The sequence below is a fragment of the Bacillus rossius genome, chromosome 16 (assembly GCF_032445375.1).
Source record: "Bacillus rossius redtenbacheri isolate Brsri chromosome 16, Brsri_v3, whole genome shotgun sequence".
NCBI lineage: Eukaryota > Metazoa > Arthropoda > Insecta > Phasmatodea > Bacillidae > Bacillus > Bacillus rossius.
In genome coordinates this window covers 29,168,057-29,187,916 of record NC_086343.1, presented here as the reverse complement: position 1 = coordinate 29,187,916, position 19,860 = coordinate 29,168,057, and the positions used below count along the sequence as shown (strand labels likewise).

Genomic DNA, 19,860 nt, shown 5'->3' with positions numbered 1-19,860 from the left:
AAAGCGGAGAGCGGGAAATAATAAAAACCGTGATGCAGTTTTGTGATAAAGAAGCGAAAAATAAATGTCTGCTCGAGCCTTTACAGAGACAGACGGCAAGAGCAGCGAAGTACACGGGTGTGAGTGAACGGTCCATGGTCAGGATTCGCAAAGTCAGCAAAGAACGACCACATAACCCACAGACTACGCCAGATAAAAAAAATTTAAGTATTTAATAAACAATGGAAATATATCTTTACTACGTTACTGTTACGTAGTGTATAGTGGAGAAATGATGAGTATGAAGCGTTGACGAAATGACAGAACGGGGAAAACGGGAGTACCTAGAGAAAGTAATAAGAATGGTAATAATAGTAATTAATTTTAACTTAATTTTGTTTTTCGTCACCTAATACAATCAATTATCATGGAAAGAAAACTTCACACTTACATTAAACAAATCATATAATATATATGACGTTTTGAAGGTTGTAATATGCATTCTAAAGTGGAAGTACAATGCAAATTGTATTTACATTGATAATAAATAATCGATTAAAGGTGCATTAAAATATAAAGCCACACATACACAAGCATTTTTTAAATGCCATTAACGTTGGTAGTCAGGTGTTTCCTAAACGACTGACATGAAGTTAAAGCAGCAAATATAACATAACAAGCTCCATGTTTACTTAAATGTACATCCAGCGCTAAATGGAACGTTTTAGGTACGGAAACCGGAGAACGATAAGGGCTAGAGTGGCTCCAGCGTCATCAACTGTGAGATAGCTTTCGCGCGGAGAGCTACAATTGCGTAATGTTTTGGTCGTTTACTTTTTCTTCTAAGACTTTTGTTTTAATTAACTTTGAGAACACAATGAATTGAGAAGCATATAAATTTATTTTACATACTAAGTGACCTAGTTTTCCAAAATAAATCGTGTCTGGTTTTCGCTAGTTACTGAGTTAACATTTCAATTAATTTTGGTTAGCATAATAATTAGCAGACACCGTAAGTATATTTAATGGGACAAAGTAAAACGTTGCAGGTTTAGATAATAGTTTGTTACTTTTCCTGACAGATGAGTACACATATTCGAGCACAACCACTGCAATTTACACAATGTTACACTTATGTCATACAAGTACAATTCATAGGATTTCTCACTTTTGGTTTGGTAACCCAGCGCTCTTAGCCAAAAGGCCTTACCGCCCTAGGGCCCCCACGGGCGTGGATACAGACTTACGTAGTGTAGGAAGTCACGCGCCGAATGTTTTCTTTTCTACTAGTACAAACCTGGCCGCTGACCTTGACAATATGGTATCGCTTTCTCTTCGCCCTCCCCTCCCCACAAGATAGGACTAGGGAGCTCAGACGCCAAGATATCTGCCGGGCATAGTACGTTCCGTGAGATCCGTCTCCGTGTCGTAGAACGGGCCTAAAGTGGAACTACAATAGTCCGCCGCCTCCATCCTGCAGCCAATCGGATGCCCGCCCCCCCCCCCCCCCAAATAAAACTGTTCTGTTGTGTTGTCTGTCGAAACTTTGGCAAACTCTTAACTTTTGACGGACGGACGGACGGATTGATTATATCTATGGTTTGGTAATTAATTTTACAAACAATCTTAGTTCAAAATGAATGGAATGGTGTATTAACGTAGTGACATATTGAATATAATGCTAAAAATAATATACTTTGGAATAATTTTTGACATAAATGAATTATCTTGGAAACAATTAAATAAGCATGGTTGCCATGTGCACGTGTGGAGACGTGTGCAATTGTGTAATTTTTGCAATTGAATCTGAGATTATGGTTTCCAACACTCATACTTTGTAGCTATGCAGTTTTTTTTTTTTTAATTTTTGCAACAATATACACAAAGCATTTTAACATAGTGTTTTGATTGACCCGTATTGCAAAAAAAAAACTTAAACATTTATAGTGAATATTCCCAGCAAGGTACGACCACAAAAAAAATCAAATTTGCCAACATTTACTTCCGGAACTTTAACCGCTGTTAGGTTGTTGGGCTGCCTCTATGAATACCGCACAGTTCACTGCTTTCCAAAGTAGTCTGGCTGGCAACTTGGCGGGAAACGACGAAAGTCGCCCCCAAAACAACCATTTCCATCAATTGTAATGCGGACAGCAATGTCCAAGTTCCCGCCCATTGCTTAGTAGCTTATTTCTACTCTGTCCAACTCTTGATCCATCTTTCTGTTTCCAGTAACCAACCTGCACGCATAATGCATGATTTTTGCATCCCGCATGAAAGAGCCCAGGGGTTTTCCCTGTGTCTATGCAGGTTTTACCTGGACCCAACCTACCTCTAGTTAGGCCTATAGTCAGTGAGGGGAGTTAGTTAGTCATGGCGCCAATCCCCCCTAGCACGTGGTGCATGCTACCTCTTCTGCATGGTTAGAGCGTACAGGCTTCGGCCTGAGACGCACTTGGTCTTCCCTACCCAGACCTCTCCCTCACTCTCATAGATTTAAGTTAGGTTAGGAAAAAAAATTGGTTGTCTGTAAAGTCGGTTTACGGACGATGGTTTAACGTGACAGCGCCATAACAAAACATTGGTGAAATTATTGCATACTTTTATGAATAAAATTGAGTCAATTTTATTGAATTATCACTATTTTGTATGGATACAAGGTAGTGAAATGAAATCTACAATTTAATTGATAAATTTACTTTTATTTGCACTCATTAATTCAAATAGGTATGTTTATTACTTTAATGAAGAGATTATTTTAACTATAAATTTTATACATGTTTGCTATTTAACTTCTTCCAATCTGTGTTATTCTGTTAAGGATAGGACGATGATAGGAAAAGTAGGAAACGAATGGGAGTGTTTCAAGTTTAACGTGCCTCGAAAGTCAAATTCGATGGTTGTTCCAATCGAGTGGAAGAGAGATAGATGCGGCGCAAGCGTACAATGAGCGTAATGGGACACTTTTTCGTGCGTGCAGCCGGCGTTCGATTTATTAGACGTCACATCAAAAAGAATTGTTTGTTAAGGAAAACTAAACAGCACTGAGTTGCGACAGTGTTGTCTTGTATGCTTCGTGGCGCTGCCCGCAGACCCGGCTGGCGCCGCGACGCCACGCAGAGACGGCCATCGCCCTTGTGAGCCCGGCGTCGCGACGCTTCACCACCTCGGTGGAGATCCAGTGCCTGGCGCCGGTCCGCCCGCAGGATCCTGCGGACTCCCACAGCGACGCGTGACGTCACGCGGCCTCTGCGTCGGGTCGTCGTGGATTTCCACTTGATCACAGAAACTCTTTCAATTCATCAAGGATACAAGATTTGTTACTTGCAGTTAACTGCGTGATACATTACTGCGTAGAGTTACAAACCTTAACGGTTTCTTGAAATGTCATGCTTGTAGTCCAAACGATGACCATCGTCTCACGTCGAAATTAGGATACTGTAGCAGTTTAGGATAAAAAGTAGCATTGACGAAGTATCAGTTTGCATGATGACAAAGCCAATGGCAAATGAAAAATAAAATAATAAGTACTCAGAAATAATTAACAGTTACATAGGGAATGCGTTGCTCTTTGCGAAGATTGCACTGCACTTGACTCGCCGACGCACTCTCGTTAGGAGGAATGGATTGAGGAAGTAGGCATTAGGAGGGAAATGTGATTGGTCATCAGCCTTGTGCTGGGATCACAATGCACAATTTTTTTATACAGTGACATTTGACAGCCTTGATTATCAGTGCTTGGATCAATAGGTATTAAATAATAACTATAATACCTTTAACACACACTATATTTTTTTGTTTCAATTTTTTTTTTAAATTTGTGAATCCAGATTAAACAGTTAACATGTGTAAGTGGGAATATTTTTATTTTATTTTTAAATTATAGGCAGTAGGTGTCTTACACTGGTGATTCTAAATTAAAATCACACGGTTTCCACTTATGACTAGGGGCATGTATTTTTCGCGGAAAAGCTCGACATAGTTGTGTGTTAAAACTCTTGACATTGTTTTGTGGTTGGCTGGGTTTTGTTTAGCGCACCAATCACAGCCATCCAGTGCGGGAACAAGCGCGTCCTGAATTGTCCAGACAAATTAGGCAATTGTTTATCTTGCAGACGGCCGTCAATTGCAAGGAAAAGTCGCATACCTTGTTGCAGTCTAATAGGCGATCAGATTATTTCGGGAAGAAGACATGCCCGTACTTATAAGTAAAACAAAATCATGTTAATTATTTTCTGTTTTAATTGATTAGTATGGTAGTAAATTCCATAAAAAATCAAAATTTATGATAATTTATTTTAAATAAGAGATCTCACACATGTGAAAAGATGAATGACAATATAATTCCATTTCACTTATAAAATAATGGCTTAGTGCTGCAAAATTAAAACATTTTCAAACTTTATTGTAACATATTCACTATAAATAATAAATTGTGTAAAATATACTTTCAGAATTTACAAATAATTTTTTATAATTAAATGAAAATTTAATCAACATGTTTACTTACAGGCATATCCTCTTAATTTTATCCAGATTGTAAAACTTGAATTGGTTCAAATCTCCTGTGAGTTGTACTTTCTTGAAACACAACCAACATCAATCTTGAGGGGGCATTTTATGTGTGACCAAACAATTCAAAAGTGTCTTTGCAATAAAGATTTTGTAAGCAAGATTTATGAAAAAATTGGTTTGTTATCATTATCCTTCAACAGTTATTTTCATTGTTCTGTTTAATGGATGTTAAAATCATGGACTTGCATGTTTCTATTTAATATTTGAGACACGAATGAAAACCTTGGTTGTTCAGCAGTGATGATTATGATGGCTTTGAGTTGGCATACTCAGATGGTGCAGGGACAGTGTTATCTGTTCATAGATGTGCTTTTAATGTGTGGCATACGCACATTGCGTGTACTGTTGCCGGCAGATGTCTGTGCACGCGAGGGTCTCCTACTTGCTGGAATGAAGTTCATTACGGAATCTGTACGGGAAGCCTTCTTTTCACAGAACAGTCCGATTGTGCATCTTCGTTTTTTTTGTTCATTGTAAAAGGTTAGGTTAGCTACATTATAAATACTTTAAAACATTGTGGACGGTTGATTTGGTCAGGATAGCTACATTAAAAGATACTGTGAAATCATGTAAATGGTTTCCTAGCCCTGGATAGCTACATATTAAAAAGTTATTTGCTAAGCAACCATAAAATGATTTTACAGTATTTTTAATGTAGCTATACTTACCTAATATAATCAACCATCAACAATGCTTTAAAGTATTTATAATGTAGCTAACCTATCCTAATCGACCGCACAATTTAATGCCACACCGGTTTATACAATGAGATAGAACGGGGGGAAAAAAGCGAGCATGAACTTCGGGGAACTTCGAGTGTGGCTCTCTCATCTGTGAAATGAAGGCTTCCACATCTGTACAGTTGGGCAGCATTTATGTGAACCTAAGAAAATATTTTGGTATTGTTCTTGAGTAACAACAGCAAACACTAGACATTAATGCAGTTTAAATTTGAATATTCAAACGTTGGGTACTGACATACGTTTTATTCCCTATACCATGCTTTTCCCTGGTGTTCTCTAGGGCTTGTTTGGCCGTTCTCTGCTAACTTTATGAATATTACACGTGGCTCTTTCACTAACGCTGGTTTATTTGACCGTTCTTGCTGTTCCCTTTGGAAGCGGCTCTAAAAGACAATTTTTTTTTTTAAGCCTCTTAATCACAACACTGAATTGCTGATTTTATTACACGCTCACTGCTATGGATAGTTTTCCCTCGCTTCTGTGACCGTCCTTCACTCTTAATAGCCTTCCACGCAACTGAACTCACCACAGCTGATAGCGTGGTTTTACCTGCGTGCGCATCTCTTCCCTCTGGCATTGCTTACCTCACTCCCCCACCCGGTTCAGGCATGCTCATACATCTGCCGGTACCATGTGAATATATATGTATATATGTACACAAACAAGACAAGGTGCCTAGCATGCTGCAAATGATGTATTACACCAAGTTGTTACTACAAAACCTTGATAAAGTTTAACGTTTCCTAGCCATGCAATAATTACTGTACATTTGTTAGTGTAGAATGGTAAGCAATAAAGTACATAGAATACACTTGTGTGTATTTATTCTGATAAGTACTATCAGCCCAGTCAAGCAAGTGAATAAGTCAGCTGTACAACTTTTAACATAGTTGTAGCAGTGATTTATGAAGTTGTGACAAGGTGGATTTGCACACCAGATTTGTAACGTCCAGATTACTTCTTAATATGTAATTATGCGATGGTTTGCCATCCCCCAAGCAAACAAATTTGAAATACATATATTACCTTCATAATTTTTATAAGTATAATTAATTTTTTTTCAGACTTAAGATGTATTACTTATGCTATAAAACAATAAAAAAAAGTTTATAAAAAACTGTAACCCAACTACTGAGAAAAAAAAAAACACAAAGGTAAGAAACAAGGCAGGTGCTGTTTGATATCATCGTCTTATTAAGTAAAACAAGTCTTTTATGTTAGGTACCGTATTCACTCGCGTAATGTCCGCCCTCGCATAATGTCCGCACCCTTTATTTATATATCCTTAAAAGAAAAAATTAAAAATTCGCATAATATCCGCACCAGTCGTCTACGGCGGGCAACACAACTTTGGCCACCCCTAATGGACGCAGTACGAATGGAAAGTTGACGGCTCTGTAAACAAAGCCATGACCTTGAGCTGTCCTTTCTCTCCTGTCCTGAAAGGGTGGGGAAATTATTTGAACTGAAAAAAGCACGGTAACGGTAAACACAGCTGACCAACACGCATGCAAGTTCAAGGCATGAGTTTCGTGTCGAGTTTTGTAGTGTAGAGTACAGAATGGGTAAATATAAAATTATAAATCCTTCACTGCGCGGTTTAAATTAAGAGTTGGTCGTTATGCTGAAGAGCATGGGAACAGGGCTGCTGAAAGGGAGTTTGAAGTGCACAAAAAAGTGTTCGTCAGTGGCTGAAAATAGCTGGGAAGTTCCCAGAACTTGAAGTTAAAGTTTTAAACTATATACGTGAATTAAGAAGTAATGCCTGTGCTGTTTTGTATGAAATGGTTCAAGTAAAGGCGCAGGAAATTGCGCGTTCCAAGATTAAGACACAAAATTTTGTATTTTTCCTCGCATAATGTCCGCACCCCATTTTTTTGGCCAAAAATGTGGTCAAATTACTGCGGACATTACGCGAGTGATTACGGTATTCCTATTTATTTCATTCAATTGAAATCCTCTGTCACTTCCACATTAATAACATAATTCAATTCAAATGCTGTAGTCATGCGTTTTCAAATACAAAAAGGCATGTTAATTTGAAATACAAGAATAGTAAATTAAATTATATCAAACTGATTTTAACTATAAAAGATTTATCTTAAGAATATAATAGTAATCAACACCTAACTTGTTTCTTACCTTTGTGTTTTTCCCATAGCCTGGTTACAGTTTTAAAAAACAAACAGGCACCCCCCCCCCCCCCCCAAATCACATTTTCTATATGCCTATCCATTGTCACACATTCTTTTCACAGTACCTATCCTGGTGTGCTGCTTCATAGCTGTTTGTCTGTTTGGCACAAGGCACAACTGGTTGCAATTATTACCAGCAGTGTTTCTTTCTTGATTTGGTGTGCCATGTTTTGATTACTGTCATATATAACCTATAACAGGTACACAATTGTAAATCCTCTGAAAACCTACAACAAAATTCGGGATTAGCATGCCATGTCTACCATAAAATTGAGGTAAACATTATATTTATGGGGGAGGGGGGAAAATGTATACAAGCATACCAAAACCAGAAATAAATTTATATAGGGTGCATTCCATTTCAGTACCAAATTATGAATACTTCAATTTACATTTTTTTCGAACTTATCGGTAGTTGGAAGTAATTGCAATCACCCTGATACCATAAACTTTTTTATTTACATTTGTTGGCAATGCTGCAACCAAATATTCAGTTTACATAAATAACCCCCCCCCCCCCCCCTTCCGGTTTGTTGCATATGGAAATCAATCTTACGACAATATACTGTAGGTGACTCCGAGACAAGTAGTCAATCAACGTAAGAACTTAATTTAACATTGTTTTATGGATGGTCCAAAAATATTTACACAATTTTGCATTCTCTATGTTTAAGTTTAATTCTACTAAGGATATCCTTGGTGCCCGCCATCTAAGGTCAAGCTATTTTTTCTCAAGCAGTTTTTAAGAATAAAAACCCCTGCCACTATTTGGGTTTAACGCAGAATCTTCCAAGGACTGTTGAAATGATCAAAAATTGAATCCGTTTTAACGTAAACAAATTCAAAACCACCAGACTGATGGACTAAATGTTTATTTGTAGTGAATAATCTAATTTACAAATATAATAAATAATTAAAAAAATGACATTACTAAACTTAAATTACAGTAAAAATAACACATTTCAGCTTAAAAATTATAAATCAAACACAAATTAAAAAATTATGAATTTAATTGGTAGTGAATTTTTTTTATCACATGAGAGTACGTGGCTGTTGCTAGCACCCTTGTTAATCAGTAGCACTTTAGTTATATCACCTCTCAGATATCAAGGTAAGTCATTAAGACTAAGATTTTAATTTAGCAAATTAGCCAATTAACATTTAACAGACAGTCCAATTACCCATTGTAGCCATGCTCTGTCTCATATGAAGGAATTTTCAAACAAAATATTAAATTATCCGTAGCTAGCCACAATTCATTAGAGCTATTTCATGTCTTTCCTAGTACCTTTGAAATAATTTTTTTCTTAAGCTGCAACAAAATATTAATACATGCAGCAGTTAAGACCACTTAATCAGTTTTCAACAGACATTTCTATACCAAAAAATTTAAATATGTACAGCCATAGACTCCCAACCTATTCTATTATACAACATAATTCAACTGTTATACAAGTAACAAAAACATCAGTTCACTTTTGGGGGTACAAAAAGTAATCTAATTTAGACACTAAAATTGTAAACTCGCACATACAAAATTTTTTACTCTTTACTCATAAATTAAAAATATGTACAATTAACTTCTGCAATAATTACATACAGGTTGATATGCGAACAAAAAGTTTTACATCCAGTTACATTTAAATCAATCACAAAAACAACGCCACAAGGTCGTGTTACAGTATGATAATAGCCAGTGACATTTACAATGATCATAACGTTTATAAAATTTAAAAATAATAAAATGTGGCAATTTTTTTTTTCCTTTTAATAAGAGCGTCAAAAACAATTTCCTTCATTTATTCAACTACACACTTCTCCAGCTGTAACACCTTTTTTTTAGCATTGTTAAAACTACAATTATATAAAAAAAAAATTCTGGCATAAACAAAGTAAAAGTAAACTAGGAATAATTTTAAAAAACGGTGGACGGCCGAGCGAGGGTATGGATGCGGCAACGTCCGTGGCGTGATGTGTTTCCGGCTGCGGGGTGAGCTGACTCAGTTCAGTCTGGACGCGCCGGGGCGCTTCATCTTCTGACTGATCATCTCCTCAGCGGCCAGCTGACCGCGGAAGCCGCCGACCTTGGCCTTCAGTTCGTTCAGGACGTCCACCATCGCAGACAGCAGCATCTCCAGCTGCTTGGAGTAGGCTGCAGGCACCAACAACCATGCACTCGCGACACACCCTCGGACTGGCAGCACAACAAACTCTGTGAATAAACTGCCCGTCCTGAAGGCCCTCCAGTGAATAATGTTCATCCCAAAGAACCACCGAAAAAGTACCGCTCCCACTAAAGGACCTCTAAAAAGGTACCGCTCCCACTAAAGGACCTCTAAAAAGGTACCGCTCCCACTAAAGGACCTCTAAAAAGGTACCGCTCCCACTAAAGGACCTCTAAAAAGGTACCGCTCCCACTAAAGGACCTCTAAAAAGGTACCGCTCCCACTAAAGGACCTCTAAAACTGTTCGTTCCCACCACAAAACCTCTGAAAAGACTATTATTGTCACTGAGATCTTCCAAAAGACTCTTAAGAATAAGATAACACAATTTAAAATTGACTGCTACTCATGAGCTACAGGTATTTCCTACCCCTTTGCAGCCCTACATAACTCCAACTCAACCAACAAGTAATGTGTGTATGTCCCCTTAACAGACCTCTGTTTACTTGAGGGTTACACCCTGGCCAATTACAATACATACATAACTTTCAACGCCTGTGGTGTGTTTGCTACTGCCATGTTAGTTCTTATTTGTTTACTCTGTTGCAAATAGATATTTATGATTTTCTCAAGTTGATATTTTATGGGTGTGAATAAGAAAAAAAAGAATAGGTAGCGTCTAGCGCCGGTGCCTCACCGTCCTGGTCGTAGTCCACCTGGTGGGTCTGGCGGAAGAGGCGCTCGAGGGCCTGCTGCCACGCCGGCACGCTGTCCATGACGCTCTTGTGGGTGTCCAACATGTCGTCCTCCATGGCCTGCAGCTGGGACAGCGCCTCGTGGAAGGTCAGCAGGTCGTGGGACAGCTCCCCCTCCTGCAACACACGCACCAGCTCCCCCTCCTGCACCCGCGCAGTTTCCGTTCCCTGCGGGGATTTCCCCAGACTTCCCGAGCTTTGCGTTTCGGTATCAACGCCGCTTCAGCCGCTAAATCAAGACGTTTCCCAATGAGAACAAGCATGTTGTGACTGACCCAACCTAACATAACCCTTCGATTTTTTTTAATTTCAATTTTTGAGAGAAATCCGTAGTTGCACGAACGTGTTTAGGGAACCGAAACTACGCGAGTTGTAGGCTTCCCCACGCACCACTTCACCTCACTTCTGCTTCAAACCACCAACAGAGCGTCCACAGAAAATCTGGCAAAAAAATTTCCCCGACTTTCCATGACCAATATTACAATTTCCCTAACATATTAAAAAAAAAAAAAAAATATTACCTACATTGCAATTTTCTGAAAGAAATATAAAGACAATCCAGCCTCCACCATCCCTACACTATACTAGCACAAACAGAAACCATTTTACAGTGTGTATGACTGTGCACTGAAACACTATCTCTGGGTGATGACGTACCAAACCATATTTCCCCCTCAAATTAATGTCACTGAGGCATATCAATGATGTTTTAAAGTAAATTCCCCAACTTTCCCTGACCAATTTCAACTTCCTTGACTTTTCCGTGACTTTCCAGACTGTAGACACCCTGACCTAGAAACTGCACTTACTATCTTCACTAAAGGCAGGTCTCAAATGCCATGTTGATTTTTAATTTTTTTTTTGGTAATTACTATTTATTTAGGGTGAATTCTGTAATTTAACATTATTTACCTATCCTGCTTTTGTAGTTCTGTCAAAAATATAAGAAATAATTACCGAGTATGTTAAATTACCTGTAAAAAGTTGGCATAGAGAAAATCAAAATACCCTTTCCATTGTTGAGTCCCAGTCAGAAGTGCAGATTTGCTGTACTTCACTTCTTTGATGTTATAACTTTTCTTTATTTAACATGAGTGGCAGAAAGCAGGATGTTGTATGGACTTTTGTTTGGACATGCAGAGAACCAAAATAACTAATCTAATAAAAACAATTTTTTTTTTTCCCATCCCTGGTTAAGGGCTATTTCTGATAAATTTGATACTATACTTCTCTTTAATTTTTTTTTATGCTTTGAATAGTTTTAATAATTTTAAAAGATAATTACCGTATTTACCCGAATATAAGACGACCTCGAATATAAGACGACCCCCAAACTACAGCCTCATGTTTTCAGGAAAAAAAATTTTTAATGTATTAAACACATGCCAACAAATTAGATATAGAATTGAAAATATGAATGTTACAAAGGATTTCAACCACCACTTTTGAAATACTGTTAACAGTTTATGTACAAACAGAAATAAATACCTAAATGGCTGCTACTGTAACTTTTGGAAACTGTTATAGAGTTTCATTATGCTGATGCATCATCTTCATTGTTGTCATCTTCACTGCTGTCGACTTCAGCTTCAATTGCATCTTCTTCCCACATGACACAATCTTCACTGCCATCCAATGCATTAGAAATGCAACATTTCTTGAAGCTTTTGATTATTACTTCCGATGAGATTGTGTCCCATGCAGCCTTAATCCACTGACACAAGACTGCTATACTTGGTTTTCTGATTTTGCCTGTTGGTGTTAGAGCATGGTTGCCTGCCAAGAGCCATTCAGAGTACAGCACTTTTAGACTGTCTTTAAATGGTTTGTTGACACACACATCTAACAACAAGGTCGGTGTTCATACCTTTAATACATGATTTCACCTCTGGCGATAAATGTCCTTTGAATGCATCTAACAATAACATCTTTCTTCTTTAAAAGTGCCCCAGGCCTTCTATCCCAAACTGCCTTTAACCAGTCTTGCATCAACTCACTTGTCATCCAACCTTTTTCTTGACATCTCACTATTACCCAGAAGGCAATTTTTCTTTTGGCATAGTTTTACGGTTAAGAATGACAAAAGGGAACAATTTTCTACCATCAGCTAACACTGTAAGCATCACTGTTATCCTCATTTTCTCATTGCCACTTGTCTTCACATTAACTGTTTTAGTTCCAACAGCATCCACTGAATAATTTGAAGGCATATCAAATTATACAGGCGTTTCATCAGCATTTAAAATGTAAATAACATACCGTTCGTCTAACTTAAAATAATCACAGCAAAGAAGTACAGTAGAACCCTGTTATAACGAATCTGAAGGGAGTAATTTATATGTTCACTATAGAGGGGAAACTTTATATCTGGGAAAACTTTTATATTGACAATACATACTCAAAAGCAAAATCTTAACTACACATTGGCCTAACCCAAGAAAAGAATTAATGAAAATACTCAAAGCAACAGTTTTATGAGCAAATGCAGATATTTTTAATGCACTACACATGTACAAACTTTCTATTAATGGTTCTTCGACATCGGCGTATTTTCCATTTTTCAGGAGTTTAATACTCTGTGACGTATTCACAGCTTGAGAAAGAAGAATGTTCAGCTTGTTTAATATTGTACCTACTTAATGTGGATGTTGTAATTCCCAGTTCCTTTGCTATTAACACGTGCGGGACAGTGGGGTTGGAGTCTATCTTTTCAATAATGTCCAGTTTATCTCGCACAGATAATGCCTTATTTTTTTACTGCGTTTTTCATCCCTTTTTATGTACATATTTCTTATTGAAGCACATTTGCAGCTTAATAACACAAAATTCTTTTTACCGTCAAAAGTAAATAAACGAAAAGTAACGAGTTTGGCGCATCAAAGATCACTTCGTATCATTTAGTATTGCAGTGCTAAAGCTAGAACAAAATTTTCTCTCTTTCTATGGAAAAATTTAGTCCACAGAGTTCTATCCAGTGGTAGTCTTACGAACCTTACTGATCAAAATGTCTGAAACGTGAACGATAAAAATGAGACGTAAAAATATTGAATTTGCTGCTATAATGTACATACGTATTTGTGTGGCGGTTTTTTATGTTTAATTTTGATAACATATTAAATGTACACGTGTTCGCCCATTCTTTAACTATGAAGGGAAAACTATTTTTTATTTTCACCAAACTGATCACCATCTTTGGCTACACGTAGCCTACCGAGGCCACTCGAATATGACTTGTTTATAATATGAACAGTGGACAATCGAGTAGCGTATTGCGGAGAAAAACTTCAATGTGATCCAGAATAGACGTTTTGTGAAAAAACTTGTAATTAAATGAAAATATTTGAGATAAATGTGCATTATGTCGGCAAAATTTGTTCGTGGTACACGGGAAAACATATCAACATTGACAAAAGTTGTGCGCTATATCCAATAAATTAATACATAACCTCACATCATTTTGCCGGGACCGAGACGGAAATTCACAATAAACGGGAATTCATTATAGGCGGGTTCACTATAAACGGGTTCTACTGTACTGTATAACCTACATTAATGTTTTTGTACAAGAAAATATTCGATAAGATGAGCGCCATCTTGTGCTATAGAACATTCCAAAAACATCGGTCGTAACATTTGCAGCTGGTAACTACTGCACAACCTGAAAACATTGACCTAAAATAAGTATTTTTACCAAAAAATCAATGTATCTGAATATAAGGCGACCCCTTTGTTTTGAATTATAAATTATGGTAAAAAATGTCGTCTTATATTCGGGTAAATACGGTACTAAGTCATATAATAATAATTTCTGTGGAAACCATCCCCGGGAGCGGGAGCACGGCGAGCACGGCCAAGGACTCACGTTGAGAGAGCGCAGCTGCGCCAGGTCGTTGTCCCCGTTGCTCACGGGGTCCTCCGCCTTCAGCGCGTCCTCGTCGTCCGTGGGCGAGCTCTTCATCTCCAGGGGGTCGTTGGCCGCCAGCTCCTTCACGCGGTCCGCGTAGCGCAGGGTGTTCAGCGAGTGCTCGCAGCTGCTCATGCCCGGGCTCACCATCGCTATCTGCACAGCACGCACGCGCTCTCTGGGGTGTGACCCGGTACCAGTATCTCTAACCTCAAATCACACCCATCAGTAGTGACAATTATATGAAAAAAGTACACGTAAATCATGCACGAAAATTTTTTTCCTGGGGAATTATGACACACACAAGATAAAACAAGGACAATAATATGCAAAAAAAATATATATAGGCCTATGTATATGAATACAATAAAGATTAATGAATCGGAAAAAAAAAACTATTTGAATAATACAATCATCTGAATATGTAAGAAATGTCAATAATTTTACTGGAAATTTTGAACAGTCAATTCAAAGTGTAAAACCTTTTTGTTGCGACCCCATTCATTGCGACCACCTCTCTATTACAACCCGATTTCGAGGAACCGTGAAAAAATAGCCTAAAATCGGAAGAAAATCAGACAGAAAATAAGATTCTTGTGGTGAGTAGCATGTTCAGTGGCGAGGCGCGAGGTTTACATGCGGGGAAGCAACAACTCCTTTCACCTCAAAACATGTCCCGGGGGGGGGGTTTCCAGGGGCCCTCCCCCGGGAAAATATGGATTTCAAGGTACAAAAGGGTGCTATTTAAGTTGTTTCCTTAACTGAACATTGACTATTCCACAGGAAGAAAAATTGACATTTTTTAAAATTATAAATTATTTTTGAAAAATAATAATGTTTGACTTACATTATTCTGATAATAAAATACCTACTCTACATTATTTATATACTAAGTGGGAGTGTAGTATCATCGATATCTGGTACAAAATATATAAACAGACAACACATGGCAAAGTAAGTACTTAAAATAAAGAGAAGAACCTCATAAAGTGTACTAGAATAGTAAAAATTAAATGTTGGTATTTTTCGTACCAACTCAAAAGAAATTATCTTCAAACGTGATCAGAAACTCTGTTAACTGGTACGTGTACCAAGAAACTGGCACGTAAATTATTCCATTCCTGCCACCTCGCCACCTGCCGTGCCGAACTGTAGCGGACATAGCCGAAGCAGTCGGCGGAAGAATTCCACCGTCTGATGTTTCGGCCATGTTCGCTTCAGTTCGGCAAGAAAGCGTTACCTTCGTAGCTTCTCGTCTAGGTCCTAAGACCGCCATCGGCCTGAGACGCACCTAGGTCCCTCCCTAACCCGGACCCCTCCAAAATACACTTAGTTTTAGTTAGGTTAGGAAAAAAAAAGAAAAAAAAATCGTAGCTTCTACCACGTATTTTTACAGCCAATCCCCTCCTCGAACCTTTATACCATGCCACCCCCCTTCCGAAAGGAAACTACTGCGGCAGTCTTCCTGCTGAAAGCGGTCCTACCAGCGCTTCTAAACCTAGCAACGCTTCTAAAACAGCATGTTTTGTGTGTCAACGAGTTCTTTTCTTACAGCGCACATAGTAAAGTATTGGGTCCCAAGAAGATAACATACACCTAACTGCACGAGCCAAAGTAAAAAACTATTCTGAATAAAATATTTATTTAAAAAATACAATGTCTGGAAACTGCCTGGGCAAGCACTGCTTGCCTTGCTTGCCCTGACGAGACGCCACTGAGCATGTTGCTGCGTTTCTCTTGCCGAGTGCTGTACAGCCGTAGGCAGCGCATATCTAAAAATAGATACCACTTCCTGTCGACCGCTGTCAGCGCTTGACAACCCCCATTCCACGTCCCTTAAATGCAGGAAAAACCCTCCAACCGCAGCGTGTTAATACGTGTAGTCGGCCGCTCGCTCGCCCTTGCTCACCCTCTCCCCATACCGTGCGCTGCGGCCGATCTCGGATGCTGCTTGAACTTGTTAACAATCACGTTATCTGCTTCATTTTAACGAGGAGAGTAAAAATATATTAAAACTGTCAGCAAATTGATAAAAGCTTTCTTTATGTGTCCGCAAAACAGGGCACAACTGGCCTGCCAGTTGTTTTCATTCAAAACGTGGCTAAAGAACTTGCATGGATCAGGCTGAAAACATCCGGCAATACGTGTAGGTTATAAGGAATCTTGTTATGAATTGAGATGTTACGTTTTTCGAGTAGATATACACAGCGACCGACTGGATGCACGCCCGCCTCGACTTGTTTTAACTGCCGCAGCGATGTTTATTTTGACAGCTCAATCAATTATCTTTTCCCGTGGGTTGACAGAAAAAGGTCGCTTCACCCAGCATTAAAAAAAAAAGGCTACGCCACTTATTCCCCACCCAGGAAACACAATGGCTACCGTCTGTCTCCCCCGCATTTATCTTTCTTCTAACATTCCACGTCTCGCCTCTCGCGCGAGCAATAATGCAGCGACCACGCATTGGGCCGTTTCATGCTTTGTTTGGTGACAGCAGCTTGATTTTATTCGTTATATTCCTTTTCATATGACCCTTGCTATTAAAATACATTTATATTTTAGTTTGAAAGATTGTAAATTCCTTGCCAGAGATGACTGAACTCGAACTTGGTGTGAAAAGTGACATATTATGACATACTTTTTTTTGGGCGTGTTTGGTTGGGGAGGGAGGGGTCCGAAAATATTTAAAACAATCTTACCCCTCCCTCACCGCTTTAGTACCCCATTCATAATAACCTAATTTTACGGGAGAAGGGAGGGTGAAATGAGCATTTTCTCACTGAAGGTTTTTCAAAGGAGAGCGAAGTTGGGGTGTTATAAGGGAGGACACTAGATGGTTTGTGTGTCTGGGAGGGATGAGCTAGCCTTGAAGAATGTTAACGAGGGGAGGGAGGGGTGAGCTTATGTGTCATGAAGCCGCTGCCGCCAGCAGCCGGGCAGAACCTACCGCTGCCATATTTTTAAAGGAACTGTCCCATTATTTTTTTGTTATTCTTATATGAACATTATTGGAAGTATTCAAGCCGGCACAAAAATATGCTGTGTGTTAAAATTAACAGATTTTAATTATCTTTCATTTCGTTTTGTTTTTAATTTTTTTTCTGATTTTCACATTTTGATCAAAATGTCCGATTTTTTGACGGTTGCCGAGAATGTATTCGTAAAATCACTGCTTTGTTAAATCCGGGGTTCTAGTATATTTAACTACGGCAAGCATAAAACGTACATGTAAACTAACCAGTAAAAATAAACTGTCTTTTGACATTTTCTTTAGAGGTGGCCTGTAGGGCGACGGACTTATCATGAAGGTTGAAGTGGGTTTAAAGCAAAGCCGTCTAGCATTGTGAGTGACAGCATCCTGCCATTGTACGGCTGGTTTCTTAGCGAGTAGCGGTTTGGAAGGGGGGAGGGGGGTTGAAATCAACTGAAAATTTCGGAAAACATCTATTACGACCCCCTCTATTAAGACCCTAGTCCTGGGAACCGTGAGGGGTCGTTTCAGAGAGGTTTGACTGTATTCAAATTTTAACTTTTCAACAAATGTCTTTTTATTTGCTTCTTTTCTCCTGGTTGGCTAAGAACTGTCTTGTAAACAAACAACGAAAGACAAACAGAACTTGTAAACAATAACTGTGCGTTCGTTACTTTCGTTTCTTCAGATGTAGCGAAAAAACGATTAAATAGGTTTATTGCTCGTCATGACTATAAAATGTTCCGCATGTTTCTTTGATTCAATATGACGTCTACAGTCGTCATCCCTTCCACCATGTGCAATCGAAAAGTCACACATGCATACATTACAAAACGCGTGGTGTTCCAAAACATTTTTAGACGACAAGCATGGCCATTCTTTTGAATAGTTAGGTCGAAAGTTCTGAAGAATTGTCTTCTATTTTTTCCCCCAGATACACTTTTGTTCTGTCATACACTTAATTTCTACAACCGGCACTGAAGAACACAACTCACAACACTATCGAAAAACATAAAAAATTTTCACGTCTGTAGACACGACAAAAACACTATGATGAAAAAAATGACTTTTAAGAAATAAATCAAAACAACACAGGTTAGCCAAAGTACCATACAAAAATTATCGTGATGTAAGTAGCCAACAAATGAAAAGTCCGAGAATTTGTACTAGTTTTATCGTACAACGGACATAATACCATCTCATTATTATTTCAAAACACGAGAATTAATCTACTTATTTCAACAGTACATGCGCACACTTACTAGTAGTTCCGTTATTACGTTATTAGCGCAACCACATGAAGTATTCGAACTGCGTTCACGAAACACGCACACCAGAAACTGAATTTTTTTCCGTTACCGTGCAGCACAAAGCCTACCATTACTAGCACTTACATTAATAGCTAAAATATTTTACAGAAAAGTGTCTGGCAGGTCGTTAATAATATATTAGAACTAACAGAATAGTGATAAGGATAAACACGTGTCTGTAAAAATACAAAAACACTGCCCGGGTGTTAAAGTTGACAGTTTTCAGGTCAGAGGGTAGAAACGACATGTCAGCTCTGTAATTAATTTATTTCTGAATGGTGCGGCGAAGAGACAAAATCTGTATAGATCTCATGGAAAACATCTGGTCACATATTCACAGCAAAGATTCCTAAAGCCTAACAACCTACAACGTTTTTCTGGTGGATAATACACAGTGAATGACGACTGGATACAGGCACACACACACACACACAACCAGCGTAGTGACAGCTCAGGCAATTATCTTGTCACGCATGGAGAAAAAAAATTACACTAAGAGGGGGGTAAAAGATTTGCAATTTTTTAATACCTGCATCATAATCAACTATAGATTAAAACTGCTCACTGTACATTCTTTTTAAACCCATCCTCTTGAAGTTTCTTCACAGATACTGCAATTGTCTTACATATTTGCTTTGCACGGTTTAATTTTTTTTTCCTGCAGATCCTATTTTGATTAGCAGAAAAATAATTAAATAATTATTTATATTTTCCTTTTAAAATTGGTATTTTTATACTAAATTGTACCTATAGCAATTGAGGCTGATTTAACCTCACCAAACTTTCACTTTATTATTTATCTAATTTCCGAGAAACCACTACACTACACATTTACGTTTTCTTTCAATGTGTGTGTTACATGCGGAAAACCTTTTAGTGGGATTCTAATTCTTATTATTCAAATTCAATATTCGTATTCAATTTGAACTATAAAAAAAAAAAAAGAAAGAAAGAAACAGGCATAAATACTTGTATCCTCATTTTTTTAAAACTTAAAATTACTCTTTAATGTGACTGTTTTGTTTACCAAATATATTCCACGATAGTTTCACTATCAAGTTTAATTTGACACACCAATATATTTGGAATGTCCCCTAATTTTTATGAAAGTGACTATTTGGGTTTATGTTCATACATGTAGATTCACCATCTTCCTGTGAAAATTTTGTTGCATGGTGAGTGCACAATGTTAAAATCGACTCTCATCATTTTTCCACAATGTGCCTAAAGTATAACTTAAACAATCAAATATATTGTAGTAAAAG

At 38.1% G+C, this 19,860-nt stretch overlaps 2 protein-coding genes across 5 annotated transcripts in view; one reads left to right on the top strand and one right to left on the bottom strand.

The window, feature by feature from the left end:
• Nucleotides 1-6,108, top strand: part of LOC134540347 (uncharacterized) — a 74,141-nt gene extending 68,033 nt beyond the window's left edge. Inside the window, exon 7 of the mRNA XM_063383019.1 lies at nt 3,072-6,108. Within this exon, the coding sequence (XP_063239089.1) occupies nt 3,072-3,215 (144 nt within the window). The 3' untranslated portion in view covers nt 3,216-6,108. The remainder of the gene's footprint in view (nt 1-3,071) is intronic.
• A 2,240-nt stretch (nt 6,109-8,348) lies between these two features.
• The window catches only part of LOC134540504 (kinesin-like protein Klp10A), a 202,046-nt gene continuing 190,534 nt past the window's right edge, over nt 8,349-19,860 (bottom strand). For all 4 annotated transcript variants that reach the window (XM_063383328.1, XM_063383329.1, XM_063383331.1 and 1 more), the window contains 3 exons: nt 14,273-14,470; nt 10,353-10,527; nt 8,349-9,644 (listed from right to left, as the gene is read on the bottom strand). In XM_063383328.1, the coding sequence (XP_063239398.1) occupies nt 9,493-9,644; nt 10,353-10,527; nt 14,273-14,470 (525 nt within the window). In that variant the 3' untranslated portion in view covers nt 8,349-9,492. The remainder of the gene's footprint in view (nt 9,645-10,352; nt 10,528-14,272; nt 14,471-19,860) is intronic.